The 20,520-nt window shown below is 37.5% G+C and overlaps 3 protein-coding genes across 5 annotated transcripts; 2 read left to right on the top strand and 1 right to left on the bottom strand.

Annotated features, from left to right (window-relative positions):
• Window positions 1-376: 376 nt before the first annotated feature.
• LOC105565788 (transcription factor IIIB 90 kDa subunit) lies at window positions 377-16,310 on the top strand. The gene is made up of 15 exons (XM_012019268.1): window positions 377-585; window positions 759-972; window positions 1,058-1,142; window positions 1,238-1,374; window positions 1,614-1,718; window positions 12,656-12,805; window positions 12,891-12,984; window positions 13,065-13,197; window positions 13,350-13,446; window positions 14,205-14,360; window positions 14,448-14,524; window positions 14,655-14,889; window positions 14,979-15,129; window positions 15,216-15,421; window positions 15,544-16,310. The coding sequence occupies exons 2-15, from the start codon at window positions 759-761 to the stop codon at window positions 15,693-15,695; spliced, it is 1,992 nt and encodes a 663-aa protein (XP_011874658.1). The 5' UTR covers window positions 377-585; the 3' UTR covers window positions 15,696-16,310.
• On the bottom strand, window positions 2,811-10,913 carry LOC105565787 (BTB/POZ domain-containing protein 6). Of its 2 annotated transcripts, none has more exons than XM_012019266.1 (7): window positions 10,571-10,913; window positions 7,987-8,271; window positions 7,768-7,915; window positions 7,414-7,630; window positions 5,199-5,385; window positions 4,913-5,091; window positions 2,811-4,632 (listed from the first exon to the last, which is right to left on the bottom strand). In XM_012019266.1, exons 1-7 carry the CDS (start codon window positions 10,665-10,667, stop codon window positions 4,168-4,170), a joined length of 1,578 nt encoding a protein of 525 aa, XP_011874656.1. In that variant the 5' UTR covers window positions 10,668-10,913; the 3' UTR covers window positions 2,811-4,167. The 2 variants fall into 2 exon arrangements, with proteins under 2 accessions (XP_011874656.1, XP_011874657.1); XM_012019267.1 differs by lacking the exon at window positions 10,571-10,913 and adding an exon at window positions 9,420-9,804.
• A 29-nt stretch (window positions 16,311-16,339) lies between the features above and the next one.
• Window positions 16,340-19,285, top strand: LOC105565789 (putative gustatory receptor 28b). Of its 2 annotated transcripts, XM_012019269.1 has the most exons (7): window positions 16,340-16,398; window positions 16,522-16,862; window positions 17,231-17,630; window positions 18,262-18,465; window positions 18,752-18,814; window positions 18,947-19,036; window positions 19,116-19,285. In XM_012019269.1, the coding sequence occupies exons 2-7, from the start codon at window positions 16,537-16,539 to the stop codon at window positions 19,215-19,217; spliced, it is 1,185 nt and encodes a 394-aa protein (XP_011874659.1). In that variant the 5' UTR covers window positions 16,340-16,398; window positions 16,522-16,536; the 3' UTR covers window positions 19,218-19,285. The 2 variants fall into 2 exon arrangements, with proteins under 2 accessions (XP_011874659.1, XP_011874660.1); XM_012019270.1 differs by lacking the exons at window positions 16,340-16,398; window positions 18,262-18,465 and having other exon boundaries at window positions 16,451-16,862.
• Window positions 19,286-20,520: the final 1,235 nt, after the last annotated feature.

The following is a 20,520-nucleotide window of genomic DNA, read 5'->3' as shown; positions in this document are numbered from 1 at the left end:
CTTGTACTTAAAATAATCTTAAGTACAAGAGCATCGCACAGGACCTGATTATAGCACGAAACGCAACCAAAATTTCGCAAATCTGCGTTGCCCACTTAGCAAAATGTGCAAATTGGCTACGTAGTTCAATGTCCACGTTTTCAATGTCCACAGAGGGCGTATCGCATTCGCGTATCACGAAAAACGGGGCCGTGACATCTCTCAGGCTTCTCTCTGATGCCACTCGTCGCCATTTTTCATGTTGAGGATAATGCGAGATTCACACTGCCGTCCGCCGCGCCGATGTGCTCTTTAGAAAACAAACTCTCCTATTGGATATCGCATGTGTATATGTCATTCGCAGCGCATCGGGGCACAGCGTGCGTGAGTGAGCGAGCACGCGCGACTCGCGAGTGAAGTCTCAAGGGTCTGAAGTAGGCAAAGAGAAAGACGGAAGACACACGCGATCGAGCGTGCGTGTCGAACGATTCGATACGCACAGTGCGATTTGTAACTTCCGCGTGATTTACTCGCGACGATAAGTGTCGGACGATACTTTTGCAGGCATTAACTTGGTTACGCGTGTTTAAACACAATTAACTAAAGGTGCGTAACGAAACATGTTTATTTAACCTATAACTCTAGTGAGAAAATTCCCTTGGCGAATATGCCGTGCTGCTAATTCTATATGTTTTATCGCGACTGATCTTAATTAATAAATTTAACGCGACGTGCGTGTTAAGATGCTACATTTTATTGCGTATCTATTGTCACATCAGATGTCTGGAAGTAAGTGTCGGAAATGCGGATCTACCAATATTGAGACCGATCCAGGACGTGGTGACGCAATTTGCATAGAATGTGGTTTTGTACTAGAGGATTCAGTTATTATTAGTCAAACAACTTTCGAGGAGTCGTCGTCTGGTAAAGTAATGGTACTTGGGCACTTTGTCCCTAACGATAGCACGGGTAGCGCTACAAATTTTGGTGCATGTAAGTCGCTATTAATTATTAATATTATACACCCTTTGAACAATTGTCAAGTACACTATTAATATACTTTCTTCGCTTACAACAGCTTGTTACGTTAATGGGAAAGAATCTAGAGGAATTACTATACAAAACGCACGGAAAGGCATAACGCATCTTTGCCTACAATTAGGGTAGGTAAACATCACAATACGTTCACGACGAAGAGGGAAAATGTTTTACTAACTTGTTATAATTGTTTCACCTGATTTCTCGATTTATGCTCCAGCCTGGGTCAAAATTACATCGATACATCTGTCAACTTTTATAAAATGGCTCTGCATCAACACTTGACTCGTGGAAGGAAGCAAGCTCACAACCAGGCTGCCTGTGTATATATTACCTGCCGCATGGAGAAATCTGAACGTATCCTTTTGTTTAAAAAAACAATAGTATAACGTGAATATTCTACGTGAAAGCAATATATCCTTGTGCTCTTTCTAAGCATGCAAAAACTTTTTATCAAGTTAACGTAGAGTTTGATTGTATACTATTTATGCAGAGCTCAGAGTATAAAACAACACGATACGGAAAAGAGGCAGTGTATAAAGGGAGAAAATATTAATTCTTAACTTATACGTATGTACATATGTGTGTATATATAGATTTGCTCATCGACATCAGTGATATTCTCCATATCTGCGTTCACGAACTCGGACGGACATATCTGCGATTTACCCAAGCTCTGTGTATCAACATACCAGCAGTGGGTAAGTGATTTGCATGACATTTTATAACGTAAGCGTTTATTTTCTCATCTTGTCCAGTATAGTACATGCGTAATTAAACACTCGTGTACGAGTATGTACGAAAAGGAGAGTTATCTTGAGAAATAGAAACTGTAAGTGGGATAAATTTTGGTTGTAGAAACAAAAACAGTCGATTCAATAATAATTTCAATTTTTATAAATTGTATACACATGAAAACTTTAAGGAGATGTGTACGCAAATGTTTACCAAAGTTGGAGTACTAGTGCAACAGCATATTCTCGACACCAAATCAAGTCAAAAAGTCCTGTATCATCTTGCCTCACGATAAACAGTTACCAAGATATCGTACGATAATTATTGAAAAAGTTGTTTCAATTAATTAATAGAAAAATATGATACAATAAAAATGCAGGTTTTCATTTTAAAAAATTCAAGATTACCTACAGGCAACCTTCAAACGACTATCCAAGGTCAAACCAATCTTATGTCCCCCTTGAAACCATACAACTTTTGTCTCAAACATTTGTTTCTGAAATGCATAGTTTTCGAAAACTGTCGGGGTTTCCATACTTTTTCCTCACCCTGTATACAAAATAATTATTTTTCTACAGTTTTGTTGTGAGATGAGTGATTATACGTATAAACTACAAAACCATCTGAAAGACTGTCCAACATTTGTTACACTTCAAATGAAATGACTTGTGTTACAGCGAGCATTATTTTGTGTCACAAGTATTATTAAAATCGATACTGTAAATTAAGAAACTGCAACATATATCGATCTTTACGTTTTTCATTTGTAAAATTTCCACGTTAGATTATCTCGTGTCTCTAGAAACAAGGCCAGACTTTTTTCAGATCGTATTGATCATCATGAAATATCTGGAGATACAACTGTGAGCGAGATCTTATACTTTTTAGGACTTTTCGTTATACACTTTACATTCCGAGTGGTTTATGGTTATCTCATACGTTAGCTACGTTAATAGAATAATATATCAGCGATAAAGTATAAAAAGATGTTAGGTGTACTTGATACTTTTGGAAGGATTGCCAAATTTCAGGATATTAAATCAAACACACATCATTGATTACACTTGAACATATTTTCACGTAACGTTGTTTAACGATACTCACAACTTCATAATTACATGCGCATCGCCATAGTATTTATTTATACTTTTCACATGTATATAGAGAGAGATTACTTCAAATTAAATAATACTCTTTACATTAGGGTGAGTACATTTCAAGTATTTAGTCGAAGCGATTATATTACGCGCTCTCTGACAGATCTCTTCTCCTTATACTCTATTAGTATCCTAGATACCTGTATTTACAGTTTTGTTTTTTTAATAACCATTTTCTTTTACTCGACACAAGACAAAAATCAAATTCATTCGCGCAAATCGAGCAAAATGCTGCATATTTATTAGTTGTGCATAGAAAAATAGATATGCTCTTTTCCAAAGTTATTTACACAAGTTTACGAACGAAATGGTAGTAGTGATAATGGTAAAGATACTTTGAAAATTTTTGAAAGTGTCACGTCAACTAAATAATTATTTGTATAAATACGGACAATAACGATAATGGCAGATATTAAAACGTCAAAAGTCTTGAAAACAACTGTCTAAATAACGAAGATGTAATTTTAAATATACATCACTTGTTACTTTCAGATTGCATGATATACTGTACATCTTTTTGTCTTCTACGAAAATATGATTTTCGAACGAATCGCATCAGTAAATTGCACACATTAAAGTTTGATATCGTTCTTTCGGAATTGAAATAAATTTTTTTATTTATAACATTCTGTTTCAATCGTATATTCATTAAGAAAATTAATTGATAACAGTAGAATAAATAGTTCTTGGTGCATAATCTAAAATTTAAATAAACATAATTTCATCTCGTTAATTAATAAACAGACACGTCTGAAATAAGGTTTAATCAATATTTCCATCTTAGGAGAGGGATAATTTCGCTGAAACATCCGCAACAGTATTAAATTAACTGTATTTACATTAGAAAAAATAGTTTTCCGCAAGCAGAATCGATAATAGATACAGTTGCGTATCTGAAAATATTAGACGCAACATTCTTGTTCTACTCTTATCCCTATTAATTGTATCATTCTTTGGATTTTCCCAAAAGGTATTTTTTTTTTATTTGGGGAATTTGAATATATTCCCGAATACTGAGTATTTGAGAGCTATTTCGATTTGAAATTTAAATATTCATATCTGAGAATCTGAATTCTCTGAAATACTGATAAATCGGAATACTTGTGAAATTCGCACGCGTTCCTTTCCCACGTGTCTGAGAACTTTACGCCTTCCTCCCCGGCCCCTCCTTGGCCGAATGACGAATGTCGTCATCTAAATCTGTCTTTTTTTTTTATATTGCAAACCATTAGCAATTAAGCTCGATTGCGATCTTCCGTCAATCGTCGGATGGTGGCCCGTAGAAAATTAATTCGGGGATTTGTCCCCCTTGGACACCGGTGCCGTTGGTGCTCTCGGAACTGCACTGAAACTGAAAGTTCACACTGCCGACTGTCGCTTCCGACATGCCTTCCTGACCGAAAAAACTCAGTTCTCCACCGTCCAATATTGCACTTGCCGTGTACGAGCATTCCGGCTCGATTTGTATCGGGTTCTCAAAATATACGTGAAACGTGTTACTCGAACCGTCGGAGAAGAACTTGGTGTTATTCTCCGCCAGAACATTTCCGAGTCTCTTAAGTTCTATCTTGACGTTGTAATCGGCAGCACCAGATGAGCTTCCATACAGTCCAAAACCCACCACAAATATTCTCTTATCAACACTGAATTGAATCGAGTCGCAACGACCTCTGTATCGCCACTGATTTGACCTGTACGCACAGGATTGGAATCTATGGCAAACCTGCGAAGAATATGGTTTATTTCTCAACACTAGCTAGCTATTATCGCCGTTGGCGCGAAACGTGATAATCACACATATCGATAGCGCGCCAAATGTGTTGATGTTTCGACTGTGATTTCGTACTGTGATTATCCGTCAAAGAGATACCGCGCGATGTGCTCATTTGAAACTTGTTCACAAAGTCTTATTCTCTCGATACGATACAAATATGACCCGTGAGGCGAGGAGTTCAATGTTCACCTAACCAGGTGAGGAGACATAATATGTGACTTTCACTCACCTGAGTTTTCAGTCCTTGGCGTTGCTTGGTAGGAAAACAAAGTTGTGGTTTATTACTGGCCGTAAAGTGCAAAAACAAGTCGATTGTTTCCTGATGCGTTAGGATTCCTGTCTGTGCCGCACTGTTTGCGAACTCTTCGAGATTCAAAACGGGTAGTCTAATTAAATACAAGGCAGATCCTAAAAAATAAAGAGAAAAAATGTACACGCGTACACACACACACACACGTGCGCGTAGAGTGGGTTAACAATTATTTTGAAAAAGAAAATATCGGCGCTCATCTTACCTAACAATTGCCTCTGATTGGTGGGAATAGGCTCGACATCTTGCCGTATGCATTCCGCAGAAGACCATCGTAAGGCAGCATCCCATATGTGAATTTCTTTGCAGTTTAATGTCTCTCGAGACAAGACCGATTCGAGTGTATGAATATCAATATCCACAAAACCGTCAGATCTTAGGGCCATTTCTGCCTGTCATACAATAGATTGTACTTAATGTTAAAGTTCACATAACATCACTCTTACTTAATATGCTTAATACTGTATTGTATCCCGACGGCTACACTGTATACCTAATCATTTAGAATTTATCCTAAACAGATCTGTGAACCGTTTCGTAATAAAAGTACCAAGCTTATGCATTTAAATCATAATTCCACATAGCGTGCGTAGCGATTGTGCACGCCACCTCTTTTTTTTCTTTTCTGTCTTTGTAATTTGTTCTTGTACGTATGCGCCACCGATCTCTTTTTAAAAGTAATAATTTTTGTACGATACAGCATTAATAAAGTAATTTGATGAGACTAAAACCTTTCTCTCGCGACTGTCGACAGAAAGGGGAGGGACATTTTTATTCTCATTCAATTCGTTCGTGTCAAGGCTTGATAATAAGGCTGAACAGTATATGAAAAAATGCGAACGGAATGGGGTTGAAGCATTACGCCAAATCTTTTTATGAAAACGGCTATAACAATTTGAAAAGTATTATAAAAATTTGTTATATGAGAAAATAAAGAATCGGCAAAATATATAAATATTTTATAAAACTAGTTGAGAAATATATATATATATATTTATATATTGTACATTGAGTGGAGGGAATTGTCGCTACAAAATCGGTCATAAAATATAAATAACAAATATTTCCATTGTTTATTGAGAAACGACCAATTTTATTCAAGTTGTTTCGCCTTATTTAATTGTTACACTTGATACAAAGTTTATGAAAGTATTCTCGATAGAAGTATTTAATAATAATAATAATAATTAATGAGTAACATATATTTCAAAAAATTTGCAGTCTTTTTCGTAAATGAAAACAAACGTTAGTTAACGTTAACATATGCTACACACACACTTTATGTTAGTGTACGAGCTCATTGTACTCATATCGTTCAAAACAATAGAAAGCTTCTTATCTAAATTACTCTCACATTCAATGATTGAGTGTTGAATGATATAAATGACGTTGTGACCTCTCTTTAACGCTTGCTGCATACACCTACAGGTATTGCACGTATGCGTACGTGTTTTTCTTCTTTTTCCCCCTTGAAGAAATTCTGCCGATTACTTTTATTCGAAAGGAAGCTTAAAGCATATTACATAGAGGTTGTTTCGCGAGAAACAACGCGTACCTTCTTCAAAATGTGCAAGATTCGATTGAAAAACGTAAACGTTCAAAGTGAAAATGTATCGTCAGGTGGACTGCACCGCGCACTACTTCCGAGTTACACGTTGAATATAAATGTGCACCGCAAATACGTACTGGTAATGTCTCAACGCTAGTACTAGAGCGCTAGAGCTGTCACAGCTTGAACACAAAAGCCGTTTGTGGCTTAAATAACATTATTGTTGTAGTATAAATGCAGTCGGGAAAAAGAGAGAACAAAGAATAACGAATGATAATCTTTTTTTTCCACTTGAGCGGTATGCAGTCACGTGCTTGAAGAGTATTCGAGATACAATTGAATACATATAGTGTAAAAGTTGGTTCACTTTTGTTTAGCTGATTACTCGATTGATTGAAATATTTGTCGCTGTACTCGAGACATCGTTCGAGAGACGGTTGCTTTTACCGCGCTCGTATTCGTCTATCAAATTATCCTGGTACATGATATTTTGCGTGACTTCAATCTGGTCTAATTTATTGTCCGGGAAATAAGGTTCACTTCGCGTTCGGAAAAGCGAGAGGGACAAGTGCTCGTCCGCGAGAACGTTTGTACAACAGTCGTTTTCCGAGAGACTCAAACAGTGCGGCACTATCGATAATCTGCCCTTGAAACTCTCGCAATTGTCACAATGGTCCAGTCCGCCATTGCTTTTACATGCACGCCGGTATCGCAGACTGTCGAGTTTATTGTCACAAACACAAGAGTGTAAGCTCGAAATGTGATTGACCGAGTCACTAGAGGGACTCGAGTCATCTTCGTTCGTGAGCATTCTGTCCAAGTTGTTGTCACTCAAAGTAATGGTTGTTAGCGTCCGTTGCATTTGACTTACTTGTGCATCAATCACCTCCCAGCAACGTTGCATGAGATTCGGTTCTTCGAACAAGCGAGATTGACTTAGAAGCAGGCACGCGTTCTTCGCCGTCAGACTCGTTTCCAGATAATTGACGCACGCCCGTGCCAAGTGTGGGACTATGTACTTTTTCGCGACGTACAACGTCGCCAGAACTGTATCTGCTTCTAGTTGCACCTCGTCGCAATACATGTACCTAAAACAAACGTCATTTTATCGTACGGAGCTACCTTGTGGCTTATCTCGGCGAACTTTCGCTATGACAGATATCGTAACGTTGTGTACAATACAACGATACGATATACAGAAATCACTCAAGCTGTTAAAGCCTACCTCAGTAACGCAAGGAAGGCGGCTGGCTCGACGTCAGGCACTTCTATGTCTCTTTTATTTTCTGGCAACCCTCCGTAGAACATGGCATAAAATACAGAACTGCCAGTGGCGAGAACATATTTGTGCGCTGGTATCGTTTGCGTGTGACCTACGGCATTGACACGAGTGAGCAACGGTTGAGAAAAAGGAGCTGGGCGAAATTTTGCAATTTCCAAGTACCTGGGCTGCCGACGATAAATATAATGTCGGCCATAAGATGATTATTAAACATAGCCGCGTTTCGTTCTCGGACGGTAGGTTTCGTTGCCTGCCAGTTGGGATCTTGGGTGCAATCTCCGGGCGATGATAGATTTAACTGAGCCAAGGGCGACGACAAGGAAGACAGGGGCGACGCGGGTGCGCTCAGTGGCTGATTCACGGTGGTTCCTTCGCGTTGCAAGACGATAGACGAAGAGAGCGGACTCACCGAGGGTGGTGAATCTGATGTGTTACTTGGAGATTCCGCTGCAATTCAGAGAAAAGGCAATTTTTTTTCATCGTGTCACAGATATACACTTATATATCTGGCACCAAACTGCAAACGGACGCGGCAACCATCCGGAAGCCATTATTGCGACTGAAGAAGACAGCAGCCGCGAAAGCTTGAAAGCCAATGCATATTTATTAAGCCTTGCGTCCACGATCCAAGAACTTGGTCCAAGTTCTAGTTTCGAGAAATGTGTACCCAATCAACCTGCGGCTACTCCATAAGAACCGCGAGGTGGTTGGCTACGCATTTCTCGGTATTAGAATTTGGACACAGTTCTTGGATCGTGGACACAAGGCTTTAGAAATGTAACCATCTTGCCAATGGTATACGCCATATCCTACATCGAATCTGTATCCTTCTGTTGTACAAACGTGTCATTTCTCTGCAAAGCTAGACTCGGGCATCAATTCCAGGGGTCGATTCTGTATCTTGCGATACAGTGAAAATGCTGAAAGTCAGTGGCCTTGTCTCTTTCTAAAGGCCAAAGTCCACGATGCTAGAACTTGGTCCAAGTTCTAGTTTTGAGAAACGTGTAGCCAATCAACTTGCAGCTTTTATGGAATAGCATCGTAGACACAGGCCTTAAGGGGACAGTTGGAATGAGACAGCTACTAGCTTTTAGCATCTTCACTGTAGCGCGACCCTAGTAGCACAGTGCATTGATCAAACATTGGTTAAACATTGGCCCACTATTTGGCTGTGTTGGGCCAATGTTTAGCCAATGCACTGTGCTGCTAGGGAAGATACAGAATTGACCCCCTGGCTCCTTATCTGGTTCTTTCAGTTTCGTTATTTTTATGCCCACCTTCGGTATCTCGCGCGTCGCGTCGAATCGTCGCGAAAATCCATTAGAAATTGCTCAAAGAAACTATCAATAATCATATAAAAATTCAGCAGAGATACGTTGGTGCGCGCGTGCGAGGAGACGCGCGAGTTAGGTTAGGTCGGGTTTCCTCGGCTCTGAAATTTTCGCGCAACATTTTCCCCTCCGAGTGTTTCGAGCACATCCAAGACACGTCCGTCCTACACCGCTTTCGCGCGAAGGGCCCTCGAGCGAAGGCAGGGAGCCACGGAAGCGCGAAATCTGTCGTGCGCCGATTGTTACACAAATCGTATTGTTTACCGTCAGTATACATCATTTAATGCGTCGTCCAGAAATAACGTTGCGACAATCTGCGGTGGCTTTCACCCAGTTCTTTCTCATTGATCTCCGTATTCCCGATTGTTATCGTCTCGTAGCAGACGTCGAAGACGGCAACGGACACTTTTTCGCGACACTGACGTGAGCGTGCATGGCGACATTGGCGACGGAGCGAGAGACGTGAGTGATGCGTAAAGTAGCGGATACACATGCCCTTGTATTTATATACGTGTATATAATGTGGGTACATACGTGTACGAATCCGCGAACGTATGTGCGTCTCCGTCCGCATCTCTCGATTCGCGCAGATCCGCGCTCGCACGGATTTAACGATACATTGACGCGCGCACACGGTGCGAAATGTGGGAAAATTAATTTCGCACTTTGTTTCGTCGCGCGTGGGGTGCGTTTCGCGGGTGTGCACGGAGATACGCAAACCGTGAGGCAAGTAGAAAGCGTATAGTCGCGAAATCGTATCGATTCGTCCTCTTTTTTTTTTTTTTAATTTCGTTCCTCAGGCAATTGACTTTAATTGTTTCAATTACGGATTGAGACGAGTCAGTTTTTCTTGCAATTTGCGTTACTCTAAAATAAAACGATCGTCTCTTACAACCCGAGGAATTCAATATTGTTCGCCGAAGAGATTCAACACAAGTTGTAAAATAGTGTAGATGCCTCAAAATAGGAAATTACACAAGTGTCGAGAGGGTGCTGTTCACTTTTAAAACTGTAAAATAAACTGACGCCTCCGGCATTTTCTTTCACTCGAAATGCACTTACATTCTCCGCCTTGTCGGGTACTTTTCATTCGTTAACAAAAACGCGATATCTTTTTCTTCTATTTGACTCTTTATCAACGCACAACGTAATGACTGCGTGAAATGGACATGAATTGACAATTTCTTCTTTATTACATAACAATTTATTCGACATAAATAATATATAAAGGCATAAACAAAAATTAACTAAGATTTAAAAGTTTTTAACTTCTCTTTTCTCTCTCTCTCTTCCTCCTCTCCGTCTTTCACTCCGCGTCTTTGTGCGTCTCTCTCTCTCTCTCTCTCTCTCTCTCTCTCTCTCTCTCCCTCCCCCCTCCCTCTCCCCCCTTTTCTCTCGCTCTCTCTCTCTCTCACCGTTCATCCAAGCATTGGTCTGTTTGACCGCGACGTTGTCCTGAAAACGCTTCATTGGCTTGGTAGAGATCTTGGAGTAGAGATTCGACATTGCCATCGTCGTCGACGTTCGAGTGGTGACGTCAACCTCTCCTTTCCCGTCGTAATCTCCTCTTGTGCGCGCGCGGTTCACAAAACTAGTCCGGGAGATGGTGTACGTCGTCGGCTAGGCGGTCGCCATTTTCCATACAGTGTACGCTACGCGACGCAACGGCGGGCGCTGGTCGAGCAGTTGGAGCCTGTTGAGGCAGTGCCGCCAAGTGCCGCCATCCAGCCACCCGGCCGCCCAGCCACCCAGTGCGCCCAGCCACCCGGCACCCACCACCGTTATCGCAACGCGCGTCGGTCGATAGCATCGAGCGATGAGAAAGTGGTGGGAGGGGCGCACCGGGGGGGTACACACGCGCAAAAAGACAGTTTTCCCATCCGTAACACTTATCTCTCAGCGGTTTATTTCAGCTGTATCGTTCTACACTTTATGTTGTATACGTTATATACATGTGTATATGCGAAATAAATATATCTTTAATTACGCATATAATATAACGCGGCCTTTTCATCCTCTAATCCAATTACTCCCCTAAATGCTATCATTGATAAAAGTCGTAAAAAGTACAAGAGTTTTAAACTGGGAATGACAGCAGTTTCGAAAATGACTCTTAATAAACATGTATACATACGTTATTCATACATGATAGAAGAACCGAAGTCTATTTTCGATGAAAAACCATTAATAATTTATTATACTATGTACACTTTAAGGTATAAAATGATTTGTTAGACGTGTGTACACGAGACATGTATTCTGTGCCTCAAGAAGAGAGATGATTCCCGCGCGAATAGTATGTGGAATGAGCGCCCATCGACGCTGATCGCACGTACAATTAGCATCTTGAAAGAATGAGTTATTCTCCGAATAACACAATTATTACTTGAATCTATCCTTTCTGTATTCTGCTCCCAATGTTCCTTCCAATCTTCTCCCATCTTACTCGCAAGAGCTAGCAGTAGAGCTTTTGCGTGTTGTAACGCGAAATTTACGTACACAAAAATGTACAATAATTGGAGCACTGTTGCAACAGCACATTCCTGAGACTAAATCAAGTCAAAAAGTCCTGTATTACTTTCCCCTCCGACGAACAGTTATCGAGATATCATAAGCTAAAGGCAAATCGAAAAATGATTCAGACAAAAGTTGTTCATATTAATTAGAATAAGATAGTATAATAAACAATAGGGGGTTCCATTAAAAAAATTAAAAGTGACCTTCGCGCGACCTTCAAATGATTCAAGGTCAAGTCAATGGTACCACCTTATGTCCCCCTAAATTGAGACACCCTGTATAGTAGGACCTAAAACAGTAAAAGGGGTCGAATTGCAAGTACAAAATGTACTCCTACTTTAAAGCTGATAGTGTCGGAAATTTCTACTTTTGCCAATTTAGCATTAAAGTAGGTCCATTTAGGTAGGCGATAAAGTCAATTTTTAGAATTAAAGACTCAAGGGAGGAGTAAAAAAATATAGTGTCAAAGTAGATTATTGGTCTATGTAGGTGTATAGATCGGCTAAAAGTAGGTGTAAATTATTCTCAAAGTGTCAAAATTGCACCAAAATTTCGACTCGAGACCGACGATGAAAATATCAATGAGAGAGCAGGAAGGATACGAATATATGTATGTAATAATAGACGTGTCCGATGATAATTAGCATCTTTCGTAGAGTAGATTAAAAGAGCGGGTTGAACCGAATGAGAGAAATTAATCTCCTCTACCGTTTTGCAATTTCGGGATACTGAGAGCAAATTAATTCTAATAAAGAGCGCGTGTGCATTCGCGCGTAGAGTTTCTCGCGATGAATGCGTCGATGAAACATCGACCACAAACAATTTCGAAGCATCGCTACTTTGTCTTTCGGTATTTAGCTGTGCATATTAAACTAGCTCCAGCCTAGCTCCAAAACGTACACTCGCGCGCGAGAGTTTAAATACATCACGTAAAATATTTCAATGAGAAAATACATTTCTGTCTCTATCTGTTCCCCGTTTAGATCCTTGTTTATACATCTTGAGGTTTGCGCACAAGCTCGAGTTTGGTGAAAAAACTCACTCCGTGTCGATGACGGCTTTAAGAGTCGTTCAAAGAATGAAGAGGGATAGTATTCATAGCGGCCGTAGGCCCTCGGGCCTATGTGGCGCAGGTAAACATTTTCAATCAATTTGACCATATCTCTATTATACGTACGCATGTATACATATGTACATCTCTTTTGTTTTCTGCAACAGCATTATTAATAGCTGCGCGGTTACATGAATTCAACAGATCAACCGCTGACATTATAAAAATTGTCAAGGTACACGAATCTACCCTACGCAAAAGGTAAGATATTCTTTCCAAATATCTAGACTTACATCTGTTAAACGTTTATATTACTTTCTATTCTCTTCTTTTATTTGTAGATTGATGGAATTTGGTGATACACCATCTAGTGCTTTGACGTTGGATGAATTTATGACAGTCGAGCTGGAGGAGGAACAAGATCCTCCAGCGTTTAAAGCAGCCCGTAAAAAGGATAGGGAACGTTTACAAAGAGTAAGAATCTCTCTTCTTCAACTAGAAAGTGTAACATTTTTCAAGGCTTGACAGTCTTGAAATCATATTACTTTAGGTGTACATACATAATATACTTTAATATTCTAGTAATAAATTATCCTTAATTCTAACGGCACCTCTCTTTTTTTTAGTTGGAAAACATAGATACGGAAATAAATGAGCTACAAGCGGAGATTGATAGGCAATTGGAAGACTATAGAATAGGGAAAGTAAAAAAGCGGAAAGATGGTAATTTTAATGGTGTCTTCGTAGCATACATTTCATTTTAATTTATTTAATAATAATAAATTATGTTTCAAAAAAGAGCAGCTAATTTCTTTAGATATACAAGATAAACTTGTATAACCAACTTAAAATATACAGAATGATTTCAATAGGTCGTTGAAGGAAAGAAGTTCCTGCGAATGTGCCTTATATACTTTACTGAGCTTGATAAACATGAGAATCATGGAGATAGTACAGTTTGAATTTAACAATCACAGTAATTTCCTGAATTTACTACAAATTCTGAAAATGACCTATTGAAAAAAAAGTGTGTACACACGCGCGCGCGCCCGAGATATATTTCAAATTATACTTCAATTTCCAACGTGAAATATGAAATACAATATAATATCCTTGGATACACTGACAATTTTCGTTTTAATACTTTTACATGTATAGAATGACGAGAGGGATTGATTTAAAAACGCACAATTGATAATATTTACAAGGAATAGAATCGTCAATTGATTTCTCATATCATTTTATTATAAAAGTATACAAGTATGATGGTGGGTACCAGTACTAGTAAAGAGTGAAATAGTTATCAGAAAGTGATTTCACCAGAGATGTATCAGACTACACAATTCTATCCTTCTCAAAATGGAACGACTATGATCTGAAATGTATCTCAATAACTTTCAAATATATTGTACTTCAGATGGTTAATTCATCCTATTTATACAATGGTGCTGGCAAGTGTCTTATCTATATATCTTTTACAGCATTTTCCATAGAGAGCGAGGACACGGATAGATTTATTCGAGAAAGTAATTTCAGTGTAATCCAACGATATGTCGAAAATAATATTGACGATCCCGATGAAAAAGTTCGAAATGATGTTTTAGATGAAAATAATACCCCACTTATAACTGGATTAGGTATACATGTGTGCCCATACAAAAACTATATGTATATACTTCTTACCAACACGTTTTCAATTTTTTGTTCTTTTAATACTTCCGCAGGTCCCGATATAGCATCTATGATAGGTGCGAGTAACCATTCGAATGAACCCAGCAAGGAGAATAGTAACTTTGAAAATGTAAGTTTGTCCCTTTTATTCTCGTCGAGTTGAATTGTAAATCTATGATGCTATTATTATGTAAAGAAGCATCGCGAGTATTAAATCGCATGTTAAATATCTCGAGATAATCAAGAAGGTTTATCTTTAGTTTTCTGAAGGAATCATCACAAATGATATCGATGATGAGGAATTGGACAGCTATATACTTTCGGAAAAAGAATCGCAATCTAAATCCGCCCTTTGGAATAAAGTAAATGCCGAGTATCTTGTGCAACAAAAAGAAAAAGAAGAAAAACGTTTAAAGGAAAAAGAAGAAGGTAAACCTGAGAAAAAAAGAAGAAGAACGACTTCGAAGAAACATAAAACTCCCGCGAATACTGCGGGTAAATTGATCTCTATATATATTTTTCTTTTTTATATTCATATTGACATACTTAAAATTTACCAAATCTTCTACTCTCCTCTCCACTAGGCGAAGCAATCGAGAAAATGCTGCTTGAGAAGAAAATATCTTCCAAGATTAATTACGAAGTGTTGAAAAATATAAACGAAGAAGACCAAAACAAGCAAGAGTTACCCGTCACGGTCGCGACGGAATTAGACACGATAAGCTTTAAGAAACCGTTAGTACAAATTATTTTACAGTTGCGATCAAATTGATTGATGACAATTGATAAGTGATAATTTTCTTTCTGTCTTGCACAATTAGGGTAACAGTTAATTCTACACTAAAGTCTGCAGAAGCTTTGTTGACAAAGAAATACCGTTCTATTAAGCCAAACACTCAACAGTTAAAGAAAACGTTGGATAAAGAGTTATATGGTAAAACACCCGGAAGAGAGGACGAAGAATTTACGAAGAAGGAAATCAGTCCAGTGGAAACGGACACACCTGTAGTGGATACATCTGAAATTGGTTGTGTATTCTTTATTTATCTTTCTTTAGACTTTTTCATTTTATCGTGGATTATCGTTAGTATATTAGTAACGTAAATGTGTCCTGCATAAACTTGATTATTTATTCATTTTTTATTGCAGTATATGACAATGATAATGACATTGATAATGACAATGACGATTACATTGATGAAGAAGGACCTGATGCTACGGAAATGTCACTTGGTCAGATGCTCGAGTCTCGTGCAACATCCGAGAGCGAATTTTGCGATGATGGTTATGATTACGAATAAAACAAACCTAAATATTTACATATATTTTTTTAATTTTATTATTATTTATTATTATTCTAATAAAAGTAAATTTGGTAGAAAAATGTTATCGTGCAATCGAAAGACTTTTTGTTTAATGATAATCTTGTTATATAACAATACAAATCGTTTAACTGCTTTATATCTTATTAAGTTTTTTTCGTGTTGAAATTTTCTCTCGTTACATATCGCACAGTAGCATGCGTGCGCTCAATGTCGTTGCCTATAAAATATCGCGTTCGCGGCTTGAGAGGCGACTCGGACAACGGGAAAGAAAAGAATCGTGGCATCTGAAAAGTGTAACAACAGATTAATCAAGTTACGTATGAGAGATAAGATCCTAAAATAATGTTTTAATTTGAAGTTGAGCCGTATAGAATTTTAAGAGACATTGTTTCGTGCAATATCGATTCTTCACATATTTGTTCTAATACTCTTGTATACATATTGATTGAGAAAATTTATCACATACCTTTATGTCTACCGTAAGATCAAGAAACAAACAATCCCACAATATAAATAATATTACGTATTGCGTTGCGATAATGCGCGATTCTTCTATTTCTCGGCGATCAATAAAGCACTACGATTGAAGGTAATGATAAAATCATACCCCTCATCACCTCACGTACAGTGTGTCAGTATAACTTCTGACACGTACAGTTATATAATAGCCGAGAATACGGTAAACAGAATTATCCATAATATTAAGTCAATATATCATGTTTGACGAATATCAATAGTAAATCAATTGATCTCTTTCTCTCTCTCTCTCTTTCTCTCAATGAGTCCAATTCAAAACTTTCAGAAAAATTATACTTGAATGGATCCAACGAAAAAGCAACTTTTAGTTTATACAAGTCAATCTTTCGAAAAAGTTTCGCGTTTCCTGGGAATCAATCTGTCGAGTTACATAGGCAGATTATATAGTCTTGCGCTCGTGGCATTTCTCATCTTTTTGAGTCATATAGCGTGGCAAACCATCTGCACTGCTCACTGCGAAAACGGTTTTCTCATAAAGGTAATGCTAGCAGCAAGGTATTCCCTAATGATTCTACTATTGCTGATTATGGTGAGCACATCTGTATTTCGTCCAAAACAATTTTCTTTCCCTCGCCAAGAAATGTTTATGGTGGATTCCTTACTTGAGTAAGTTTCTTTGCTCTTTTGTCAAATAATTGTATATTATTCATGTATTTATATAACTTTATAGTTGCATGCAAGCGTCATGAAACACGCTCGATGATTGGATACACCCCCAAGTGTATGCAACCAAGTTTGTGATCATGTATTCAACGTTGTACGCAGCGCAAACTTTTCAAAAATATCTATTACTTTAAAAGACATAGCATTAATTAAAATTGTTTAAAAATCATCCCTAAACGACACAGTGAAAGTTTAACTACTTAATCAAGTACTTAATTATTATTAATATTATTACGCATGCATGTAATTAATGCCAAATGATAGAGATAATCACAAATGTTAAATTTGCATACATTCGTTACATATTTCAGATCGTACGGCGCACGATTCACCGACAGAGATATTTTCTTTGCGAAACATCTGCAGGACATTGCGGTAGCGATAATAATATTACTGGACGTGGCGGAAAACATTTTTAATATAATCGCTGATTATTCATTCCAAATGATATGCACCTGCTTTTTTAATTGGTACACCAGAACGTACGTAACAATGATAGATGGATTGTTCAGTCATCACATGAACGATATATATCTAAGATTCCGTGAACTGAATAAGATTACGATACAGCATTCGAGAGAAAATCTGTCAGTTTCTTATATTGATTTTACCGCAAGCTCAAACTTATTTAATAAACGCAGCAATGCTGTAGTTACCAAAATCCGTTCGATTCAACATATTCATCATGGATTGTATATATTGGCGACAAAGGTAATTTAACTACAATCTATTTTGCCATGATCGCAATTGATTACATTGATATCGCAGTCTAAATTACATGTGGATTTAATCAATTAACAATTAACCTGTAGGGTCCTCTAATCCAACATTGGAAATTTGATCATTTTGACCTGATTGTGAGATTCGTACAACAATTGTAGCTGTCTCACAAAGATTCAATTAACAACTATATTTTCTGTTAATTTAAATAATTTATTTCTTTTTCTCTCAAAATAACACGTGGCTCAATCTCTACAGGTTAAACCTTTTTTATTTTTAGTACTATTTGTAGCACTACTCTTAAGCGCAATGAGTCTTTGCGTTGAAAATACAAAATTTTAGCGCTTCTTTTTTGACACGTGCGCAAAACGAGAATTGTCTTGCTTCCCCACTACTAATTTATTAATTATTATAAGTTTGTAATTTGCATACAAAATGGAATAGAGCCGAAAGAATTTAATGATGATGGTGCTAAGAATAGAGAGTCGATTTCTTAATGCGCGAAGAAATACAATTTCGTTGTGGCACAAGTGTTGTAGCCACAAGTGAATTACAAATGCAGTTAGTTATTCTTTTTGGTATAATTCTTGCTGTAATAGTACGAATGCACTTTTGCCACCAGATAAATACAAATTTTGGTCTGCCACTTCTCATAATGTCCGTTATATCTTTGACTTCTACGATTTTTTTACTTTATGATATACGTCGGCATCTACAAGAAGACGAGAATAACATTAAGACATTAATAAGTCATGTACACCTGATATTCTTCCATACTCTTCGATTTCTGTACATCAGTTACATTTGTCAGCGATCGAGAAATGAAGTTGAGTATTGTTTACTTATTTATAAATATACAGTGTGTTTTATATACAATAATTAACGCTAATTGTGTATTACTAATTTTCATAATGATAAACGTCGAATTGAAAAGTATATTCTGAATTGAAATAATTATTCCATTTTGAGAAACGTCAGGGTAAAATTCTTATAATTTTTCTGCACTTTGTAACTGAAACATACTTTTGAAATCGGAATACGTTCTGCCCGAAGCCACTTAACTTTTTTCGTATATATCGGAATAACACGATGTTTATTTTCTTTACATTTAGTTCAAGCAAATGGCGATCATTTTGCACGATGCTTTTCTGGAATATAAATCACTGCGAGCTGAAGTAAGACTCCAATATTTTAAATATACAATATTTTTAGATATTCTTTTATGCATGTGCGTGTGTGTATAATGTATGTGTACACACACATACACATAAAAACATTTTCATATTAAATATATGTACATTATCTAGGTGATACACTTTTCACTTCAGCTGGTCCATGATAATTTGACGTTCACTGCTTTAGGATTATATGTAATCGATATACCTCTCATATGCTCTGTAAGCAAAAAATTTCCTTGTATTTATTCGCATGACAATATAATGAAGAGGTTTAATAAATAAAGATTTATTCTTCTAGATTGCTGGAGCTACAATAACGTATCTCATTATGGTCATTCAACTGGATACAAAATTATCTATAGAATTGAATGAATATGATAACGTAACTACTTATACGTAGAGTTGCTTACCGAAAGTAATGATGTTCAAGTTTCTGAAAAGTTTGTGAACAATTAATTATATGAATTTGAAAAAGAAATTGTGCTCTATTTGTATCTAGAATTGAAAACATAAAATACCGATATTTAATATACAGGGTGTGTCCCAAAAGTCATGGAATATATATTTTTTAAAAAGATTTATTGACAATACCGGTACAAATTGTTAATAGTATATAGACTCATTTGACGCGTTTTTGAACGAGAAATAACTTTTTCCTGAGGCAAAATCGTCGCTCTGTCCCGCGAAGCGAGATATTAAGCGTTAAAGTTGTTAACCAATCAGGTTAGTTCCAGTCTACAACAGAGATTTAAACCCTAATCCTTAAGAAATTGACTAATCACAATCGTGTATTCTACTCATACTTGGCCGTGATTGGCCAATTTCTTAAAGCTTAAGGATTGTGCATCTCTGAAAGTAGTGAAAATTACAAAAGTGAGCGAATTTGCAGGTTGAAATTATAAATATTCTCACGCATTTTTGTAATTTTCGCAAGTTCCAGGAATCGACCCCCAGATAACAACGGTTATACGCTGTTATCTACGAGCCAGTGAGATCAAGATCGGTAAACTCATGAGCGAATCCGTTTGTGCGACGCCAGCGCTACAAGTGGCAACAATTTTTATTCAATATTTTGTAATAACCAATGTAGAGAAATTGCACGACGACCGATGACTGGCAAATTCTAATTAAAGAAATTCATTGCGAAAAATATTACCTCGCCCTGGCTGAGGTAATATTTTTCGCAATGAATTTTTTTAATTAGAATTTGCCAGCCATAGGTCGTCGTGCAATCTTTCCACATTGTTTAATCAATTACTGGCGTTAAATAATTCTTCACGTTATTTTCCAATAATGTCTGCCCGTGTTTGGTGTAATCAAGCCTAGTTCGGTCTCCTTAAAGCCCGTATCAGACTATAGTCTGATTATATGGATTGGGATTGGGATTAGATTGAAATTTAACCAATCACAGTAAAGTTTACTAATCTTAAGTTCAGACGTAACTTTTAAGCCCGTATTAGACTACGGATTGGGATTGGGATTAGATTGAAATTTAACCAATCACAGTAAAGTTTACTAATCTCAAGTTCAGTAACTTTTACTCTGATTGGTCAAATTTCAATCTAATCCCAATCTCAATCCGTAGTCTGATACGGGCTTTACTCTGATTGGTCAAATTTCAATCTAATCCCAATTTTAATCCGTAGTCAGATACGGGCTTTATCAGACACCATGGGATTATCCAATGGCCTCCATTGATTGGC

Source organism: Vollenhovia emeryi, unplaced genomic scaffold (genome assembly GCF_000949405.1).
Source record: "Vollenhovia emeryi isolate VEMERY1.0 unplaced genomic scaffold, V.emery_V1.0 DF939149.1, whole genome shotgun sequence".
NCBI lineage: Eukaryota > Metazoa > Arthropoda > Insecta > Hymenoptera > Formicidae > Vollenhovia > Vollenhovia emeryi.
The sequence above is the reverse complement of the archived record's forward strand: the minus strand, read 5'-3'. Positions and strand labels throughout refer to the sequence as shown.